Source organism: Penicillium cosmopolitanum (assembly GCF_028827165.1).
Source record: "Penicillium cosmopolitanum strain IBT 29677 chromosome Unknown utg000006l:49.0-5199605.0:1.0-5204138.0, whole genome shotgun sequence".
In the NCBI taxonomy this organism is placed as follows: Eukaryota; Fungi; Ascomycota; class Eurotiomycetes; order Eurotiales; family Aspergillaceae; genus Penicillium; species Penicillium cosmopolitanum.
This window is the reverse complement of record NW_026622676.1, coordinates 3,708,625-3,727,666: the sequence shown is the minus strand read 5'-3', so window position 1 is coordinate 3,727,666 and position 19,042 is coordinate 3,708,625. Positions and strand designations below refer to the sequence as shown.

At 49.7% G+C, this 19,042-nt stretch overlaps 7 protein-coding genes across 7 annotated transcripts; 4 read left to right on the top strand and 3 right to left on the bottom strand.

The window, feature by feature from the left end:
• Positions 1 to 1,233: 1,233 nt before the first annotated feature.
• N7509_005914 (uncharacterized protein) lies at positions 1,234 to 2,811 on the top strand (the record flags this gene model as incomplete). The annotated part of the gene is made up of 1 exon (XM_056630551.1): positions 1,234 to 2,811. One exon carries the CDS (start codon positions 1,234 to 1,236, stop codon positions 2,809 to 2,811), a length of 1,578 nt encoding a protein of 525 aa, XP_056489853.1.
• Positions 2,812 to 3,595: 784 nt separating this feature from the next.
• N7509_005913 (ergosterol biosynthesis ERG4/ERG24 family-domain-containing protein) lies at positions 3,596 to 4,951 on the top strand (the record flags this gene model as incomplete). The annotated part of the gene is made up of 4 exons (XM_056630550.1): positions 3,596 to 4,178; positions 4,235 to 4,349; positions 4,409 to 4,525; positions 4,579 to 4,951. 4 exons carry the CDS (start codon positions 3,596 to 3,598, stop codon positions 4,949 to 4,951), a joined length of 1,188 nt encoding a protein of 395 aa, XP_056489852.1.
• Positions 4,952 to 5,601: 650 nt separating this feature from the next.
• N7509_005912 (uncharacterized protein) lies at positions 5,602 to 7,595 on the top strand (the record flags this gene model as incomplete). The annotated part of the gene is made up of 2 exons (XM_056630549.1): positions 5,602 to 5,737; positions 5,791 to 7,595. The coding sequence occupies 2 exons, from the start codon at positions 5,602 to 5,604 to the stop codon at positions 7,593 to 7,595; spliced, it is 1,941 nt and encodes a 646-aa protein (XP_056489851.1).
• Positions 7,596 to 8,021: 426 nt separating this feature from the next.
• N7509_005911 (quinone oxidoreductase family protein) lies at positions 8,022 to 9,228 on the bottom strand (the record flags this gene model as incomplete). Its single annotated transcript, XM_056630548.1, has 3 exons — positions 8,022 to 8,069; positions 8,127 to 8,301; positions 8,360 to 9,228. 3 exons carry the CDS (start codon positions 9,226 to 9,228, stop codon positions 8,022 to 8,024), a joined length of 1,092 nt encoding a protein of 363 aa, XP_056489850.1.
• A 1,524-nt stretch (positions 9,229 to 10,752) lies between these two features.
• N7509_005910 (uncharacterized protein) lies at positions 10,753 to 13,356 on the top strand (the record flags this gene model as incomplete). The annotated part of the gene is made up of 1 exon (XM_056630547.1): positions 10,753 to 13,356. The coding sequence occupies one exon, from the start codon at positions 10,753 to 10,755 to the stop codon at positions 13,354 to 13,356; it is 2,604 nt and encodes an 867-aa protein (XP_056489849.1).
• Positions 13,357 to 13,778: 422 nt separating this feature from the next.
• Positions 13,779 to 16,066, bottom strand: N7509_005909 (protein adg3 precursor; the record flags this gene model as incomplete). Its single annotated transcript, XM_056630546.1, has 2 exons — positions 13,779 to 14,912; positions 14,966 to 16,066. 2 exons carry the CDS (start codon positions 16,064 to 16,066, stop codon positions 13,779 to 13,781), a joined length of 2,235 nt encoding a protein of 744 aa, XP_056489848.1.
• A 973-nt stretch (positions 16,067 to 17,039) lies between these two features.
• N7509_005908 (uncharacterized protein) lies at positions 17,040 to 18,721 on the bottom strand (the record flags this gene model as incomplete). The annotated part of the gene is made up of 4 exons (XM_056630545.1): positions 17,040 to 18,087; positions 18,154 to 18,408; positions 18,533 to 18,618; positions 18,677 to 18,721. 4 exons carry the CDS (start codon positions 18,719 to 18,721, stop codon positions 17,040 to 17,042), a joined length of 1,434 nt encoding a protein of 477 aa, XP_056489847.1.
• Between the last annotated feature and the right edge of the window lie 321 nt (positions 18,722 to 19,042).

The following is a 19,042-nucleotide window of genomic DNA, read 5'->3' as shown; positions in this document are numbered from 1 at the left end:
ACCTCAAGACGTTATCACATATGAGACTATGAGATAGTTGAATAATTTACTGTCCTCGAATTAAGGGTTCCAGAGTACTGACCCGTATTTAACACTCAAAAAGCTAAACCCACCACCTAAGACAGAGCCACCAACCCCAACATCGCCTGCAAGTCCAACATCGCCTGCAAGTTGGCAATTAGCTCACAGGTCACGAATTTCAAAGAAAAGTTAATACTCGTTCTGCCTCCAACCACCGTGAGGTTTAATGGGTCTAAAGCCTCTTGAACCTGTCCCCATCGCGCTCCCGGTCCGATATCGACAGCACTTAGATCAGTGGATATGTCGATATATCTCATACGAGACAGAGAAATCAGTATCCCATCCTTTACGCTGTTAAAACCGACGTTATGGTTATAGCCTCCACTTTTGACCGCAAATGGAACATCTACATCACTCTGAGCGAGCCTTTGAAAGATTTTTTCAACATCAACTGCATCTTCTGGGTATAATATACAGCGAGGAAGAAGATCTCCACATGCCTGTGAATAGTATGCATTGATCTCCCTTTGGTACTTCAGGATGTTGCTTGGCCAGACAATCTGACCGGGCTGTAACTCCGATTGGAGTTCTTGACATGCGATTGTACTGTTACTCGTTGGGAGGCCGTTATAGTTTATTGCCGTCTTCAGTGTACTGGCGGCGAGGATCAAGGCCCTAGGGATCGTCCAAACATAGGGAATTGACATTGCAAGTTGGACGAGAGGACAATGTAGGAAATCTGAAGGTCAAGAGAAACCCCATTTGTTTGCTAGTCTTCTTGTAGCCAGAATGATGATACATACTAGGTATGATAATTTTAATATACACTACGTTTGCGACAGCTGTGGGCCACATCGAGATGGTCGCAATATAACCCCACTCGGTTGCATATGCGGGCGACTGGGCGATCTCGGTGGCTGGAATGAAATGTGATTAATCAACATGGAAGGGATTGCCAAGTCATCTGAATGCAAGATTTTCGAGTCGCAAACTTGGTGGCTTGGGAACCGGCGAGCCCCTGTTGCTCTGCATACTAGGGAACTTGGAACTCTGCACTGGGATCAGAAATTTCGACTATTTATTTTGTCGATGGGTTGATCAGGCCCAGGATGAATAATTCTCCCGACTTACTTCACTTTACTTTACTTAACGAGAAATCATCTCCAAATTAGCCAGAAGAAGTCTCCATCCCGATCTCAGATTACTTTCAGCATGACTATGGACATCCATCGGGCAAAAGTCGATCGCGTAGCCACTCGAGTACGCGAATTTTACGAACGCAAACAGTCGTACCGTATATACCATGGTTCCACAAACTGCACGCGCGAATCTACCAAAACGGCGGATAATACGGTAAACATCAGCTTTTTGAACGAGGTTCTAGCCATTGATCCTGTAAAGCAAACAATGCTAGTCGAGCCAAATGTGGCGATGGACCAGCTTGTTGCTGCGACATTGCCATCTGGCTTGATCCCTCCTGTGGTCATGGAGTTTCCTGGAATCACGGCTCGTGGGGGATTCACCGGGACCTCTGGGGAAAGCAGCTCTTTCCGCCACGGATTTTTCGATCGCACCGTGTCTCGCGTGGAGATGGTACTTGGAAATGGCGAAGTCATTGAATGCTCTCCAACCGAACATGCAGACCTGTTCTACGGCGCTGCTGCATCTTTCGGCTGCCTCGCAATCACCACCCTCTTAGAGATCCGTCTGATACCTGCAAAGGCGTATGTGCAAATGACTTATTTGCCCACTACGAAGGGTGTATCGGGCGCAATCACAATTATGGAGGAATGCATCAATGATCCAACATGCGACTATCTTGATGGTATACTTTATGATAAAAATCATGCAGTTGTCTGCAGTGGCAGGCTGACCGACTCACCTGGGCCGGAGAATGCAGTACAGACCTTTACGCGTCCCAAGGACCCGTGGTTCTACATGCACGTTCAAGAACAAGCCGAGGCCAAACAAAAAGAGGCCATCGAGTATATCCCCCTGGTTGATTATCTCTTTCGCTATGATCGTGGTGGGTTCTGGGTCGGAAAGTACGCTTTCGAATATTTCGGTATTCCTCAAAATAGCTTCACGCGCTGGTTGCTCGATGGCATCTCTCACACTCGCGTCATGTATCATGCCGTACATAAAAGCGGACTGTTCAAAGAGTACACCATCCAAGACATTGCCGTGCCGTACTCGGCTGCCAGTGACCTAGTCGACTACCTGGATGACTCGTTCCGACGATATCCTGTCTGGATGTGCCCATTACGTCAAACGACAAAAGATGCCAATGGGCAAATAATCCATGGTCTCTTAGCGGACCAATTGTCCAGTGATGACACCAGAGATCAGCCTGAAATGATGCTCTCTCTCGGCGTATGGGGGCCTGGCCCTGGCAGTGGTGAGGAGTTTGAGCAATTCAACCGGGAACTGGAACACCGGGTTGGGATCATGGGTGGTCAGAAGTGGTTGTATGGCCGAACTTACTACTCAGCAGCTGAGTTTGTCTCGAATTATTCTGTTTCTAATTTAGAGGCTCTCCGGGATCGGTATCACGCAACCCATTTACCAACGCTGTACGATCGGGTCAAAGTGCGCCCTGCGGCCTTCAATGATAGGGAAAAAGGACTTCTAATCTTCGACAAATGGCCGTTTCCTGCAGCCTATGGCCTCCTCCATACATTCCTATCGAGGGAGTATCTTTTGGCTCCTTCAAAAAGCTCTACTGTCTCTAACCCGAAGATTATGCTCTTCATATTGATGCTATCTACTGCCGCGTGGTTTGGGCTGTAATTTACATGCATGGGACTATTTTGAAAAATACGAAGAATCGAACCATTCAATTCACGAAAGAGACAGGAGTCGATAGAATATTATTTTCCCCCCAAGCAATATTGGGGCTCCTCTAAATCGTTTGCAATCTATTACAATCAGCGAGGCTAGACCAAAATGTCCTACAATTTCCCCGTCGAGCAATGGGTAGGTTTCATATTTGTATGGTATATTATGCGGATCCGCCCGATACATAGAAAACCAGAGAGGATTCGAATATGACTCAAGAGTATGTACTCTTACATGGATCCGTACATACTGTACTTCGTAAGGAAGAAATCTAATCCTGTATTCTATTATGGCTTTCTTTGGCTAGCGGGGCGGAGCTTGCATAAGTCGGTCAGATAGCGAAGACTTGAAATTTAGCAGAATTTGACGGTCATTTCCTTTTTGAAATCCAATATTTGATGCAAGAGACAAGATAATATTTATGATTGCTCTACTCCGTACCAAAATCCCCAGCTGAGCTGCAGTCTCCAAGCCACCACCAACCAGAGGGGCCATCTCTGCGCTGCATCCCCACCCAATCCATGGCAAACAAGTTCAGGGGAGATAAACATGTATCACCCTGACACTGCCTTATTTATCCCACGCGACGCGAATGAGGAACTTTCCTGACTAATGAAAATTTGCAAGAAATTTTCCTCTCCTCTTTCACTAACTCGGCGCATCGGTTGATCAAACAATCCGCAGCCATACGAGACCATGCTCCGTAACCAAACCCCGCTTGTCGCTGACGCGATTAATGAGATACACGCTAGGGGAAAAGGAAAAGGGAACGAAAGAGCCGAAAAAGTCATCTAATGTGTTGTGGGGTCGTCGAAAGCAGGTGTCAACAGTCTCTGGCCTTGTCAGTCTACTTTTCGTGCTCTTCGGTCAGCTCTACGTCCTGTTTGCTCAAATCTGTATGAGTCACTTCGGTGGCTCACTGCAAGATGGATCACGCAAACTTGTTGAAGTCTGGCCTATGGCCTTTTACAATGACTACCTCCCCGGCATCACATTAGGTCCTGTGCTCGGCTATGCGGGTTGGATTGCTTTCCAGGGATTGCTTTACTGGGTTCTTCCTGGGAGAATCGCCTATTCTCCTCCCACTCCTGGAGGAAATATTTTGCCTTATCGCATGAACGGCCTATTGTCTTTTTCTCTGACTATCGCCGTCGTCGCAGTGGCAGCTGCATGCAATGGTGCTAAGTTGATAGCTGGGCTAGCGGAGAACTGGACATCATTTCTCGTGGTCGCGAATGTCTATGGACTGTTAGTGGCCTTGCTGGCACAGATCAAGGGATATACGATGCCCACTTGTGAAAAGGATCGAAGAATGAGTGGTCAGTTTGCTAAAATGATATATCTAATCTGAGCGAATATTCTAACCGAACGATAGGATCTTTAATTCACGATTTTATGGCGGGTGTCGAATTGAACCCTCGGTTGGGCTCGTCTTGGGATTTGAAATTGTTCCATATCGGGCGACTAGCAATGAATGCCTGGATTGTCATGTAGGAAAAGCACTGCATTATTTTTGCTTCCCCAGGGCTAATCTTTGACATTTCCTCAGTGATATCTCATTTATGGCCCAGCAATATCGTCAGTTTGGAAGCGTTTCCAATTCAATCATCATTGTCACTATTCTTCATTCGATATACGTCGTTGATTTCTTCTACAATGAGGAATGGTAAGTTTTAGTTTTCCGATTGCGTTTGAGGCAAATCCTTATCATCGACACAGGTATTTGGCAACTATAGACATGGCACACGATCACTTTGGCTTTTACTTAGGATGGGGCTCAGCAGTCTGGCTACCAGTGATCTACACATCGCAGGCTCAATATCTTAGCTCACATTTTGTGCATCTCAGTCCGTTCGCTTGCGGGGCGATTCTAACAACAGGAATATTAGGTTATATCCTCTTTCGACTAGCGAATTTCCAGAAGGACATTCTGCGGCGGACGCAGGGGAAGTGCCAGATATTTGGAAGCAAACCTCGAGTTGTCCAGGCTCAGTATACCACGGCAGATGGAAAAGTTCATCAATCACTCTTACTACGCTCTGGTATGTCTTATAGTTATCGAAAGTGTGCTTATGGTAAAACTGACTGTTGACGTTGATACAGGGTGCTGGGGCTTCGTCCGTCATCCAAATTACGTCGGTGACATCGTGTTTTCTTTCGCCACCTGTGTCTGCTGTGCCTGGGCACATGTACTTCCCTACTCGTATTTCATATGGATGACATTGCTGTTGATTCACAGGTGTTATCGCGATGAGAAGCGGTGTTCCACTAAATACGGGCAGTGGTGGGACCATTACCGGAAGAGTGTACCGTGGACAATGGTTCCTGGAATCTTTTGAGATCAATTCTTATGGCGGGTATGGTGCTCCATATAGTCAATTCACCCGTTGTTTCTGCTGTCTTGTTTCAATATTGCAGTTCAAAAGCCGTATAGTCTATCGTCTTCCCGCTGAGTCTATCGGTATGGCGCTCCATAAGCGCGGAGTGGTCAGTAGTTGTATACATAGGTATTTTTTCAAAGTTTCCAAGCCCTTGTTGACCGGCCTGGTCTCCGCCTACTATGGCAGTCAAAAAGAGTGGGCAACAGGGGAGCGCCGTATATCGGTGCCTCAGGCAACCAGATCACCTCTAGGCATTCAACCACCTTCCTCTCTCCTCTCCCATCACCAAATTTCTGAGCATCCGGATCCTTCGTAGCCTTTGAATCTTCTTTCAGTTTAAGGAAGCAGCTGATCTTTCATCATGGGAACTCGAGGCCTGGAGATAGTGCGCTTCCACGGGCGTTACTACATTCGCTGGCATCAGTTCGACAGCTACCTTGAGGGTCTTGGGGCCAATATTATCGCGAGAATCCCCACAGACCCCGAAGAATACCAAAGTATGTCGTAAGAGATGATCCGTGTCTTGCGTGCGTACACTAATGATTTGCAGAATGGCTCGATTCGATGCGCGCCATCTATGCAGACAGGGAAAGTGCCCTTGAAACTAATGTCAACGAGATCCACGATGGCATTAAACCAGACTCTTCGCTTCTAAGCGAGTTCGTGGATGTCCCTTCCGAGATGCCCACCCTTGATCATTGGGTTGAGTTCATTTACATCATCAACCTCGACCAGGAAGTCCTCACAATCAACGACAGCGTACACTGGAAGTTGGGGAATATCCCGCGCCGGGATGACCTCTGGCGTCACGCCATTGTGAAAAGCATACATTCGAACGAGTTGACCATATCCCTCGACATGTGCCCGGAAGAGCATATCGCCTCGCCAGCTTTGGGAATTCCTGAGCGGAACAAGGAAACCCACTACGGCTTTCACCTCGTAATCCCGACGATGGACCTTGCGGACATGGGGAAAGCAATTCTGACACACCTGTTAACTAACACGATCGTTCGATACAAGCGGACGATCCTCAGATTTGGGATGGAGTGGAGCCCGGACTCGTTTCCCTTTCGCGAGTTGGTGTTTGCTCTCGTCTCAATTGCGTCTGGTCAGGCCAAACTCCATACGTTTCCTGCTGAGGAGTGTAATCCTCGAAATTGTGCACACCCCACATCAGTCCTCTGCCCTTCGAAGCACTTACATGAGTGGAATGGATGGCTTTCCCAAGAGTTGGCTGGCGATAACGGCCCGTTGCTTGAATTTGGCTTCCCGTTTCATCGACCGGGCGAGCCTCCAGGTGTGTCGCCAACGGGGACTATGTACTGGTTCGAGGACGTGCTTGTCAGCCTCTCACTGGTAGTTGATGATGAGGCCATCATGAAGGCCGTTACTTGGGGCATCGAACAGGGACGCGCCAACTTCCAGATTGTCATCCTATCGCTCTTTGAAGTGGCCTTTGCGGAGGTCTACTCAGGCACTGACGTGCAAACCTTTGTTAAAGCCAGTGATGCAATCAATCTTTCGCCTCTTCGTGCAGACTATTCTCTGTGCACACACCCGCGCATGCGGCCAGAGCGGAAGCCCGGAATGAAGAAATGGGAACGTCGCGGGAAAGTCATCATGTGGTCAAACTGCACGGCGTCGAGACAGAGACTCCAAAGCCATTTCCCCGGAGCCGCAGCGCTTGTCAACTTCTTCGATGTCGCCGCGAACCGTCGAGCAGCGTCTAAATCATCAGGAGCTTTCCCGACAGAGCTTTATGAACGGATTCTGGACTTTGTCGACTACGATACATGGAACAACTGCTTGCGAGTGTCAACAATCTTTCGTGCCTTATGCCTTCGCAGATATAGGTTTGATGATCGGATGAGGATTGTGGCAGGCCCCTTTGTGAGGCTACAAAGGGAGACTCGCTATGAAAGTGAGTATTTCTATCAAGATGAGTCTCGCTATAAAGAGGAGACTCGCTCTAAAAAGGAGCGTGTGGCATCCTTCGCCTTCGAAAACATGCAAACTGGCGAGATTTTCCCAATGATGCGGGCTCTGAGGGGTGAAAACAAATACACGGAGGAGTACAGGTGGATGCCAATCATTGGTAGCGACCGAAAAGCGCTCATGATGGACGTATCTTTCCAGTTTGCGCCAGCGGAAGATGTGCCAGTGGAGGCCGACAGTGATACCCCAATGGAGGAAGACGGCGATGTTTCCGTGGAGGCTGACAGTCAGCCAGGGGAGGCTTACAAATATGAGGAAGATGAAAGTGAGTCAGAGTCAGAGTCAGAGCGGGACGACGAGTATCCCCCAGGAGATGAGGAGGAAGAGGAAGAGGAAGACAGCGAGGATGGAAGTGCATGAAGTCTTCTGCCAGACGCCGCCGGCGTAGGCTGGAAGAAGCCTGACTAGATAGTAGATAAATTATGCTATCCAATCTGCCATAGGTACTGAAAGGTGAATTTCATTATCACTATTCATACAGTGGCGTTGCAAAATTTTGAAACTTCCTATTGCCCACTCTTTTTACATGTCTTCTAATGGGAGACTAGTAGCTACCTAGGATGGAATAGAAGTAGGTACCTGAGATAGAATAGATAGGCCTATCTATTCCATCCCAGGTAGCTATTAGTCCGCGATTAGAAGGCGGAGACGAGAACAGTCAACATGAGCTTTTGCAACGATACTAGTACTATTTTTCATGGAAATGATCTTCAATAAAATCACCATCACATCCCAGTGTCACGTTTATTTTCTCATGGTAAAGACTCTGTTCATAGTTTTTATATACTAAGGCTTCACAAGAGGCTTGCCAGTGGTTTTTCTTCCCTCCAGATCCTGTTTGACAACTGTCAATAAAGTTCTCCACGAAGCAAGGGTGATTAAATTACTCACATTGTGAACCTGGGCGATATCCTCCAAAGGGTAGATCTTATGGATCTTGGTCTTGAGTTGACCGGAGCTGAGCAGACTGAAGAGCTCGTTGGTGTAGAACTCGAACTCCTCACGGGTCTCAATGTAGCCGAAGAGAGTGGGACGCGCAATCTTCACACACTTGGGAGAAAGTTTGCTGCATATACCATTAGTATCGCTATGGGAAAAGATTTCAAGGAATGGAAGATACTCACGGCAGAGGAATAGGAGGAACAGGACCGCTCGCATTACCAAACCAGACAATCGTGCCCTTGCGCTTGACAGCTTCCAAGCTGCCTTCCCAGGTATCCTTGCCGACAGAGTCGTACACGACGTCAACTCCCTTACCACCCGTAGCATCCTTGACCAACTTAACCCAGTCTTTACCCTCTTCGCTACGGTAGTCAATCACCACATCCGCACCAAGAGACTTGACCAGGGCGCACTTCTCTGGGCCACCGGCAGTACCAATGACATTGGCACCGATCGTCTTCAGGATCTGGGTCATGAGGAAACCCGCACCACCGGCCGCGGCGTGCAAAAGCACCCAATCGCCCTTCTGCACTGGGTAGGTCTCCTTGACAAATGAGAGGACAGTCAATCCACTCAAGAAGGAAGCCATGACATCCTCATCGCTCAGCCCGTCGGGGATTTTCACGGTCTTAGCTGCCGGCGCGGCGGTATACTCGGCATAGCCCTGGGTGGCCAACCAAGCAACACGATCGCCGACCTTGAAGCCGGATGTATTGGGGCCGAGGGCTTGGACAGTACCGGCGCCCTCACGCCCGAGAATCTCCGGCTTGGGAGAGGCGTACAGACCAGTACGGAAATATGTGTCGATAAAGTTGACACCGGAGATGTTGTTCTTTACCAGAAGCTGGCCCTCCTGCGGGGTGGGAACTGGGTGAGAAGTCCTCAGTTCTAAGACCTCGGGGCCACCGGTCTTCTCGACCACAATGGCCTTCATGGTGGTGGGGATGGACATGTTGCGGATGGACACGAATGGCCGGACAGAAACTGGTGTGAATTGACTTTGAAGAGCAGCGAGACGAAGAGTGGTTCGAGGGAGAGCAGAGAAGAACATGGCAAGTGGGGAGGAAAAACGAGAGAGGTTGAATGAGTACTTATTACTCGTAGATGGTCATTTACTCGGAGCTTCAATTTGTCATCGCCCCTCCCCGCATTTAAGCTCCACGGCGGAATGCCGATGACGAATTATTATCCTCTCACATCTCTCACACCTCTCTCTCGCACAAACACTCACAACTTCGTGAGGCTAATCTATCGTCATGTTGCCCAAACCAAACCCAGATAGAAACCAACACACAATGGCACTCCCGACTTGAACTGCTTCTCATCCACTACTCCGTGCAATTGGCCCTTACGGATGCCGTGCCGAGTTCTCGGAGCATCCGAATGTGGGGACTTACGCCCTTCCGTCGGAGTTGGAAAGCAATCGGATCCAATGACAAGCACCCCCTAGTGCCGGCACTTGGAGTACCACTTCGACTGCATTCATTTGATGGGTGATGCCTGTCGCGTGCTATACTACATCTTGAATTATTGTGGCTGAATGATGAGCGCCCGCCAACCATCATAGCCGCTGATGATGATCTCAAACAAACACTGCAGCCATGAATCGATCATGTGGAATGCGATGGTGGCATGGTCATCTTCGTGGTCCCCTGCGAAGACCAACCTCACGATCGCACTCGCCTTTGGGTGCTTCAACTGCCCATTGGCAGCCCATCCAGAGGCGATGCAAGCCTCACCCCTGCCAGATGGAGCTGAGCCACCTCCGTCAGACTGGCTGCAGCCAAAGGTTGGCCTAGTTGGCCCAGAAAAACTAGCGCCGACTCTACAATCCATGCTCACAGTCTGAATAGTACCAAGACCTATACCCCCCGTCTTGATGCTAAGCGGCAGTTGATACAGAATGAGACACCCACCTATCCTCTCGTTGAGTCCTCACTTGGAGTATCTCAAACGTTGAACATCCCGATGCGACGCGCAGAGGGTATTTGAACATTCTTTTGGTCGCTGAACCGTTAGACTTGGGCGATAAACTGAAACGAAACCCATTGAGATGTCGACGAGGCGTCCCCCGCATGCCCTTTGTGCCCAATAGTTGGCAAGGCCTGGAGTAGCCACGAAGATTCGACTTTTGTTTAGACCAGTCGCCCTTGTGATACCCCTTGTTGACAATGATCGCTTTGCATCGCTTTGAATCACTCTGCGTGGTTTCTTTGCTTCAGCCTGATGCTATTTTGGGGGTGATTCGTCCACTTTCGCCCAATGGACACTGCGGCCCTATCAGCGATCCCCGGCCCAGTATGCTGCCCGATCCTATTTGGCCACTAATTTATATACCCCGGCCAACCCAACTACACATTTTTACTCTGACCTTTGTTTACTCGAGAAAATTTTTCACTCCCGCCCGAGCCTCATTGTGCGACGACTTTTTGTCCTCTTTCACTGCCCAACTTGTTCTTACTTAAGACTATGAGCCATTCTTCTCGACAGTCCTCATCAAACCTCATCGTACCAGGCTAGCGTATTTTACCAAAACCCACTGATCAGTCTATGATTGAAATTTATTCCTCACACAATGCGCCCTTCTCGAAGCAGTGTTCCATCTGCTCGAAACAGCGCACCGATTATCCAAGGCAACCTTCCTCGCCGTTGGCCTCCACGACCTTGTGCTGAAGAGGAGCCAGCTTCTCTCGCCAAAGAACTCCATGGCCTTTCGAAACTTGGTCAAAGGCCCGGTGTTGAAGGTATCCGTGAAAGAGGTGCTGTTGACCAGTACCCTATCATCGTCGGATTGAACACCGCTCCCGTATCGACATCGATCCCGCCCAGCATCCCCAATGTGCCTGGACTAGGCAACGTTTCTTCGGATGAGAGCTCTGGTCCAGCGACGCCCCCGCCCCAAGCTCCTCAGGTTCCTCGAGCTCCCCCAGCACCTCGAGTTTATTCGGCTCCCTCAGCTCCTGCTCCTCCAGCCCCAGCTTCTCGAGCTCCTTCAGCTCCAGGACCCCCATCTCGCGCAGCCCCGGTGCCTCGCTCTCAGTCCCCTGTTCGCTCGCGACCCCAACCGGCGTCAGCCTCATCTGCATCCAATAATTTCCGAGGTCGACCACAAGCGGAAGTCCATCAGCAACCTGCCCGCGACGCAAGTACGTATTTACCCCGTCGATCTCGCTCCCGTTCTCTCTCGCGAGCTCCAATTCCTCCCCAGGAGGATGCGCCAGTATTTATCGCTCCCCATAAGTCGCGAGGCGAGAGACCCGAGCGACCTCGATCTCCGTCTCGAGGTCCAGTCTACGAAAGGACCTCGTCGCGCCCCTCAAAATCTTCAATTGGCCGGTCCAACAGTGCACGATATAGAAGTTCAGCTCCTCGATTCGGGCCCAGTCAACGTCAACGAGAAAATTCGGGATATCTTTCTGACTCGGCCACTATACGGAGTAGAAACTCATCCTCATCTGGCTCTACAACACAAACAAAACCAACTGTTGGTCAGTTCACCGGCCTTTCGGTTGCAGAGAGACTTGAAGAGAAACTTCAGCTTCGACGAGAAATGCGAGAGCGGCAGCAAGATCACGGCGAAGCGGCATCGTTTTCGGATACAGAAATTCGCCCCAGGGTGTCCAGAGTGAAGTCTCTCGTGTCGGCTGGACCTCCCTCGGTCGTGGGACCCATACAGTACCCGCCTCCTCTTGAGCCAGATCGTGGCCCAAACTTCCGTACAAATGATCGACCTCCAGTTACACGCTCACGAACAACCTCTGTGAGTGCAGTCGGGCCGCCGCCCTCTCGATCAGCTTCCACGGCGCGCAAGGCATCGAGGTCGGGCTCGACCGATGACGGACCGCCAGCGACACGCTCACGAGCAGTCTCATCGGCTTCGGTTGCACCACCACCCGCTCGATCAGCCTCGACGGTACGCAAGGAATCGAGGTCAGCCCTCACTGACGATGGACCACCAGCCACACGCTCACGGGCAACCTCATCGGCTGCGCTTGCACCGCCGCCGTCTCGATCAGCCTCCATGACGCGCAAGGCATCGAAGTCAGTTTCATCTGAAGATGTCCCACCGAGTCTCAGAAAATCATCTCGGCCCCCAGCATCCGTCAAGTTCCAGGAGGAGCCCATTTCAAAGCCCGTCTCGTCTCAAACCATAACCACCCGTCAACCAAGTCCTCCCCAGAAGCCTCCAGCTCCCGTTGGACTATGCCTCACTCCCTGCCCTCGCTCCACCCCCGTGGCAGGCCACCAGGACTGGTATACCCTCAAAGGGCTGACACACCTAGACATCTGTCCAACTTGCATGAACCAGATCGCCCACTCTCGTTACCGCGACTTCTTCACCCCAAGCCTACCCAAGCCCTCTGCCCAAGCAGTCCGCTGCGCCTTCTCCAACGCCTGGGTCCGTCTGGCCTGGACACAAATGATCAAAAAGCAACACGACAGTCTCGAAATGCTCTACCAAATGACCCGACCACCACCAGGAACACGCCCATGCCCCGGCCGAACCATCACCGACCAAACATGGCACCGCGTCATCGACCCAGATACTGGCCTATACCTACCACGCTTCCAAGTCTGCGGAACATGCGCGCGAAAGGTCCGCATCTTGATGCCACCTCACCGAGACACATTCCACCACAATCCCGAACCATCAGAGCGAGTCTGCGACTTCGTCACGAACAGCCCACGTTTCGTCCAATTCATAGACCTACTCGATAGCGCCGCGACACGCGCAGAACTAGACCCATCCCGTCGACCCGATACGCACGAGTTCCTCTCCTACGCCCGGCGCAAGGTCGTCCTGCGTGATTGTCGACGCGATCGTCCGACGATGAGTACGTGGCATTATATCCCCGCTTTGCCGGAACTGAGTGTCTGTGAAGACTGCTATGATGAAGTTGTCTGGCCTCTTGCTAAGAATAATCATTCCATTGCGCGTATGTTCTCTACATCTATGCGTTTACTTCCGGGTGATGGGCCGAATCGGTGTCGTGAAGCGACTTGTCAGTTGTACTCGGCTCGGGTGAGGGCTCGATTTCGGGATGCGGTGTTGAAGGGGGATTTTCCGGCTTTGAAGAGTGTTTCTTTGAGGAGATTTGAGGCTGAGCAGAGGTTTAGGGATCGGAGGAGGAGTTGCTTATTGCTGAGAAGAGGGGGTATGATTGTGATGTGGAGATGAAGAAGGCTGTTGATGAGTGGCGGAGGTGGGAGTGATGGATCGATGGATGGGATCGATGGATGGGCTTCAGAATCTCGGTTGAAAAATGTATCACCTTTTGTATGCTTCAGTTGGCGGTTGTATGCTCGTCTCTTAATGTATAATGAAATTGTCATGACCTGTGAACGAATTTGTCTGGTGACAGTCATAGCCGAAAAGTACTAGTTTCTTATACCCTCTTTTCGTAACCACCAATAATAACTTGAAAGTAAGCACCCAAAGTCTTACAAGATCTTTAGATTGCGATCCGGCCGCATAATTAAGCCATTTGTTTTTACGAAATTTCACGAGGGAGAAGATAAAGATAGTTGATTAATTGAGATAGTTATCGCAGTAAGGTCTATACCTTATGGCCCCCCTTCTCTCACACACATATACACACATCATTTCACGCTGATCAAGCCTAACTGAAATCCTGTCGAGGTGGATGGGGTAAACTTAAATGAAAGCTCGGAGGACGAGGAAGTGGCCTTATAGGTAAATGTCTCCTCAATCCAGACAGCGAGCTTACTCGATGGAACCTGATATGTTTGGCTGTCGGATCCAAGGGTAACAATCAATGACGAGGTTGTAGTGCCCACTCTCCACCAAAATGACACGGTGTATGTAGTTCCCGAGGCGGTGGCCAGTGACTGAGAGAGCGTATATGTTTGCGGACTGATGCCAACATAATAGAATACAAAAGGAGTGCCAATTGATGACCCACTAGCATATGCGACTGTGCTTCCGCTACCTGCGGTCGTCCAGTCGGCCAGAGAGAAAGCGTTTCCTACGTCAAAATCTGGGTTTTGCACGAGGTTAACCCTGCTGGCCGCAGTTACGGTTGCGGTCACAGTTGTGGTGGTCGTTGTCGAAACTGTCTGGGTCTTGGTCACGTCGATGGTTGACGTGGTGAATTTAGTCTTGGTGATGTCGACTGTATTGACGACTGTGCTTTGAAGCGTGACTGGCTGAGTGGCGGTGATACCGAAGAAAGAAGTTGAAGTAATCGTTGCCACTTCCGTTACGTCGACGGTGGTCGTCGAGGTCTCTGTGATCGTTATGGACGCCGTTTCAGTGGCGGTGACATCGGCAGTTTGGGTAATTGTCTGGCTGGATGTGATATCGACTGTCTCCGTGTTGGTTTGAATCGTTGTCAGGTCAGTCGTGGCAGTGTTTGTGACGTCTGCCGTGATAGTTTCCGTTACCGAGGCAGTTTCTTCGGAGCTAATATCCAAAGTGGTCGAGACTGTCACGTCAGTCGTCACCGTGGCAGTGACGAGGTCGGTCTCGGTGGTTGCGATATCCACTGTTTTAACCAATTCTGGAGTATCGGTGGCAGTCGTAGTAGATGAGAACGTGATTGTTGATGTCTCGTGAACGGTTACCGTACTCGTGATATCGGCGGTGATGGTGTTGGTGACCGTCGTAGTCTGGAGATGGGGTGCTGTTTTAGTCACAAAGTCGGTTGTCAACGTTGTGAGGTAGACTGTATGGGTTCCAGGCACGTGTGTGTGTGTGGTAATGGTTTTAGTAACCTATTCAATAAATTAGCATACGATCTGCGAGACTCCAGCGAGATCGAGCCTACCGTAGGCTTTGCGACTGTCGTCGTAGTATACGTCGTGGACAGCCACTTCTCATCCCACAGGAAAGAGCATGCGCTTGAAAGATGACCATCGTGAATGTTTTTCAAGGCGGAAGGAGTGTGTAGTGCAGCACGTGCATTGATCTCGGCCCTTTTGACTGGTGCAATAGTTGTTACAGCAGTTGCAGTGACAGTAACACCATCAGTCTCGACGGAGGTGATTGTAGCAGTGATATAGTCAGTCTCCGTGGCAGATAGTGTGTTGGTAGAAGTTATGAAGTCGGTCTGAATAGTAGTCAGAGACTGAGTATCAGTCGTAGTCACATCCACCTCCCGAGTGGTCGTAGAAGAGATAGTATCCGTCACCGTTGCAGTGGCGGTATCAGTAAAGGAAATGGTTGTGGTCTCAGTATGAGAGTTTGTGATAGTGTCAGTTGCGATTTCTGTATGAAGGTTGGTAACATAGTTGGTTGCATGGTCGGTGATGTACGATGTAACAAAGACTGTCGCATAGTCGGTGATCGTATTTGAGAAAGTCTCAGTAGTAGTATCCGTGAAGTATTCGGAGACTGTGGCAGTCGTGTCGTCAGTGATTACCTCGGTGACCGTGTTCGTCATGAAGCTAGTCGCCGGCTTCGTGATTGTTATAAAGTCTGGCGAGGTCAGGAAGACGGTGGAAACATCCACACTTGTAGATGTGGATAGGTCTGTGATCGTCAAGGGCACAGTCTGAGTCAACGTCGATGTCACATAATGAGTTGCAGTAGCCCGTGGCTCCGTAATTATCGAGGTAATCCCCTTGGTGGTCGTTCTTGTCACCTCGCGAGAATGATCGGTGATAGTTTGAATGATCTTAACGGTAGTTGGCATTGGAGTCACCGTCTTAGTTTTGGTGGTAACTTCAGAACCGTGAATGAGTTCGCGACAGAAACCGCGTCCTTCGGGGCATCCTTCAATCAAACGAATAACTTCTTTGAAGGGCCCCTCATGCCAATTGGGTAACGGGTCATGCTTGACGGGACATGATTGGCCATGGTTCTCCGCGGGTAGGGCTACAGTAGTGGCTGCGCATGTCAATGCCAACCATAATGCCGATCTCCACATCATGATGAGTCCTCGCAATTTGACAAGGCGTAAACGAAAGTATTGCCCAGAAATCCTGTACTAATAATTGATAAGGCATGGCTTTATATGTGTATTGACGAGCGCGAGTCCTCCATGGGCCGCACGCAGCTCGAGTGGAGTAAATATGGTGGCTGAATAATATTCGAAAAATCAAGCTTCGGGGAACTCTGCCAACTTGAAACTACTCGTATACATTTCAAAACAAGCTGGTAAGCCAATACTATAGGCTCTGAACAAGGCCGTAAGCGAAAATGTGCCTGGCTCGGAGGAAGCTAGTCTCCGTCTGACCAAGCTTCAATGCTGGGACGATTGGGTGGCGGACACTATTAAAGGGGCGCTATAGAGACCCGGCTCCAGGCACTTTTCTGGTTCAGAAACCGATAGCAAACGAGAAGGAGCCTCCATTAAGGTCGCTTAGATTGGCCGAAAGACTAGAAACAAGTCACTTAGGTCTCGGGGTCTCCGAAAGGAAGACCGACCAGAAAGAAAAGCGGTTTGTTTTGCCGCTCGGCTAGATTCACCTATCTACGAATTTTTCACGATCCCGCTTAATTATAACGCGAATTGTCATCGGAAGTTTATGCCGGGTTGGCCCTAGTAGATTCTATAGTAATATTCTAATAGACAAGAATATCTACTGGCGGTAGAACAAGCTTTCAAAGAAGCCCTGGAGTGTACTCGGTTATGTACCAGGGAAGTTTGAAAACCGAATGGATAATTGAGACTCGGGCCCATGGATGTGTATTGAGATAGTCCCTTAACTACTTGAAATCTGTAACTACTACTGAGCGAGTTGCCGCTATGGAGCGCCGCAATATTGGAAATCAAGATTCATAACTTCATAACTCGTTGGACTCGACTCCACCCCCCTTTTCCCCCATCCTCACCAGATCACTCGACGAAAAGAAGGAAGGATTAGAACCCACCGAGCTAAAGATCACATTCTAGACCACTAAAGCTCATCATCCTCCGAGTCCGATCCTTCCATTCCAGTCTTTGCCTTTGGCGGACCTGCCAGCTTTAGATTGTCTATGCCAGTCAACTCCTTGCATTGCTTCAGGACCTTGTCAGAGACTCCTGCCGCTACGGTAGTGTCACTGGGGTTATTTGGATCATTAGCCTTCAGATACTGCTCCACTGCCTCCCTGGCAGATTGCTCTACGGAATCCTCCTGTTTGGTATCCTCATTTGACAGGTCCTTTGGCCATTTCCAGTGCAACATCAGGTCATTTGCCATCAAGGTATAGAACGAGGGCAATGTCGACATGATCTCGTCGAAATAGTAGACACCACAGTTGATTTCCCAGATGCCAGTCATGATCTTCAAGCCAGGGTAGCAGAACTCAAGAAGCTCAGGCTCAAGGAAGAACTCAAAATCATAAGCAGGGCCATTGCCTTTGTCCCACTCCGCACGTTCATCTGGAGACATGTCGATGTCTGGATTTGCCGGGTCGCGGTAGGACTTGGCACGGATCTTGCCCACGGGAACCAGGTCGGGTGCGGTTTGCTGGTAAAATTCGCGGGTGGCATCATCAGGCTGAATCACTTCGAGGATCTCAAAGCCGTCAATGTCCTCGAGCTTCATAGTAGAAACCGAGTTCTGATGGACCAACTCCTGGAATCGGGACGCTTGCTCGTTGGAACCGGCTCCTGCAATGGCATACTTGACCACTTTGCGAGCAATCTGGTCAGACTTCTCGTCCCCACTCTTGAGACCATCAGCTGGAGTGTTTTCCCACTCGGAAGCAAAATGATATCCGCCGAACAACATTGAGCAGCAGCGATTAAAGGCCCCTGGAGCTTTGTGAACGAGTTTCATGGTCTTCAAGAGTTCAATTCCAGCGAGGTCGCAGGTCTTTCGTGCTTGTTCGAGGTCATCTTTGTATTCAGGGCAAACGTCATGGTAGAGAAGATAGGTGTAAAAGTTTCTCAGCGTCACCGTTGCAAGTTCAATGTCCGCCTGGCGTTCTGGATTGAAGTGACTAACAAAGAACGAGCCACTTTGCTGAATTAGGACGCGGTACAAGTCGGACAGAGTAACATCGATCAAATATTGGATCACTCACAGGAAACCTTTGGCAACTTCATTGAAGCTGATATCTAGATTCAGGTTCTCTCGGGACTTTTCGACAGCGGTCTGGGTTCGAGCTTGCATGGCCTCCTCCTCGGTCATTCCTTTCACCTCTTTGGCACTCACTCCGGTGCCATAATTCGGTCCAGCACTGACACCGCCGTACTGCAGATACTTGTGAAACACGTTCAATCTGTCGGGGAAGATCCGGCGCTTGTGTTGGAATCGCATGAGAGCATCTTCGAATCGGCTGGGTTGAATGGTTAGAGGGTGTAAGTGTCAGATGGGAGTGAAAGTGCAAACTCAATAAATGAACGGCTCCTAACTGAAGTGTCAGTCTTGCTCCTACTAGGCGAGTGGGTGGGCTAGCTTACGGATTGTAAAGCTGTGACAGTTCGTCATGCTCCGCTGGAGTGATTGGACCATCAGCATTGTATTCTTCAAAACCGGTGGGCTTGTTCTGTTTGAATGGATTAATGGTATATTCTTACGATTCTCTGGAGCTTTCATATACTGACCAGTCCCCGCTGGCTCTTTGGCCGCTTATTGTTGGATTTTCCCATCTCGAGCTAGAGATCAAGGTTGCGGTAGAAGAGAGAGAGAAAGATGTTGATGAAGAATGATAGTAGATCAAAGAGAGAAGATGAGAGGAAGAAAGAAAGAGCCCTCCAGGGCTGGAGGAAGGTGTGCCCAGGTGTTGTTGTTGGTGTTGTTGATGCTGGTGAGGCAGGAGCAAACCGCGGGTGCCTGCCTGCTTCTGCTTCTGCTCCTGCTTCTGCTTCTGCTTGGGTGGTGCCTTCCTGTTTGCTTTCAAGTTGTTTACTACTAGTAATAATACTGGTATCATTACTGGTATTGATAGTTAGTAGTATGATGTTGTTGCG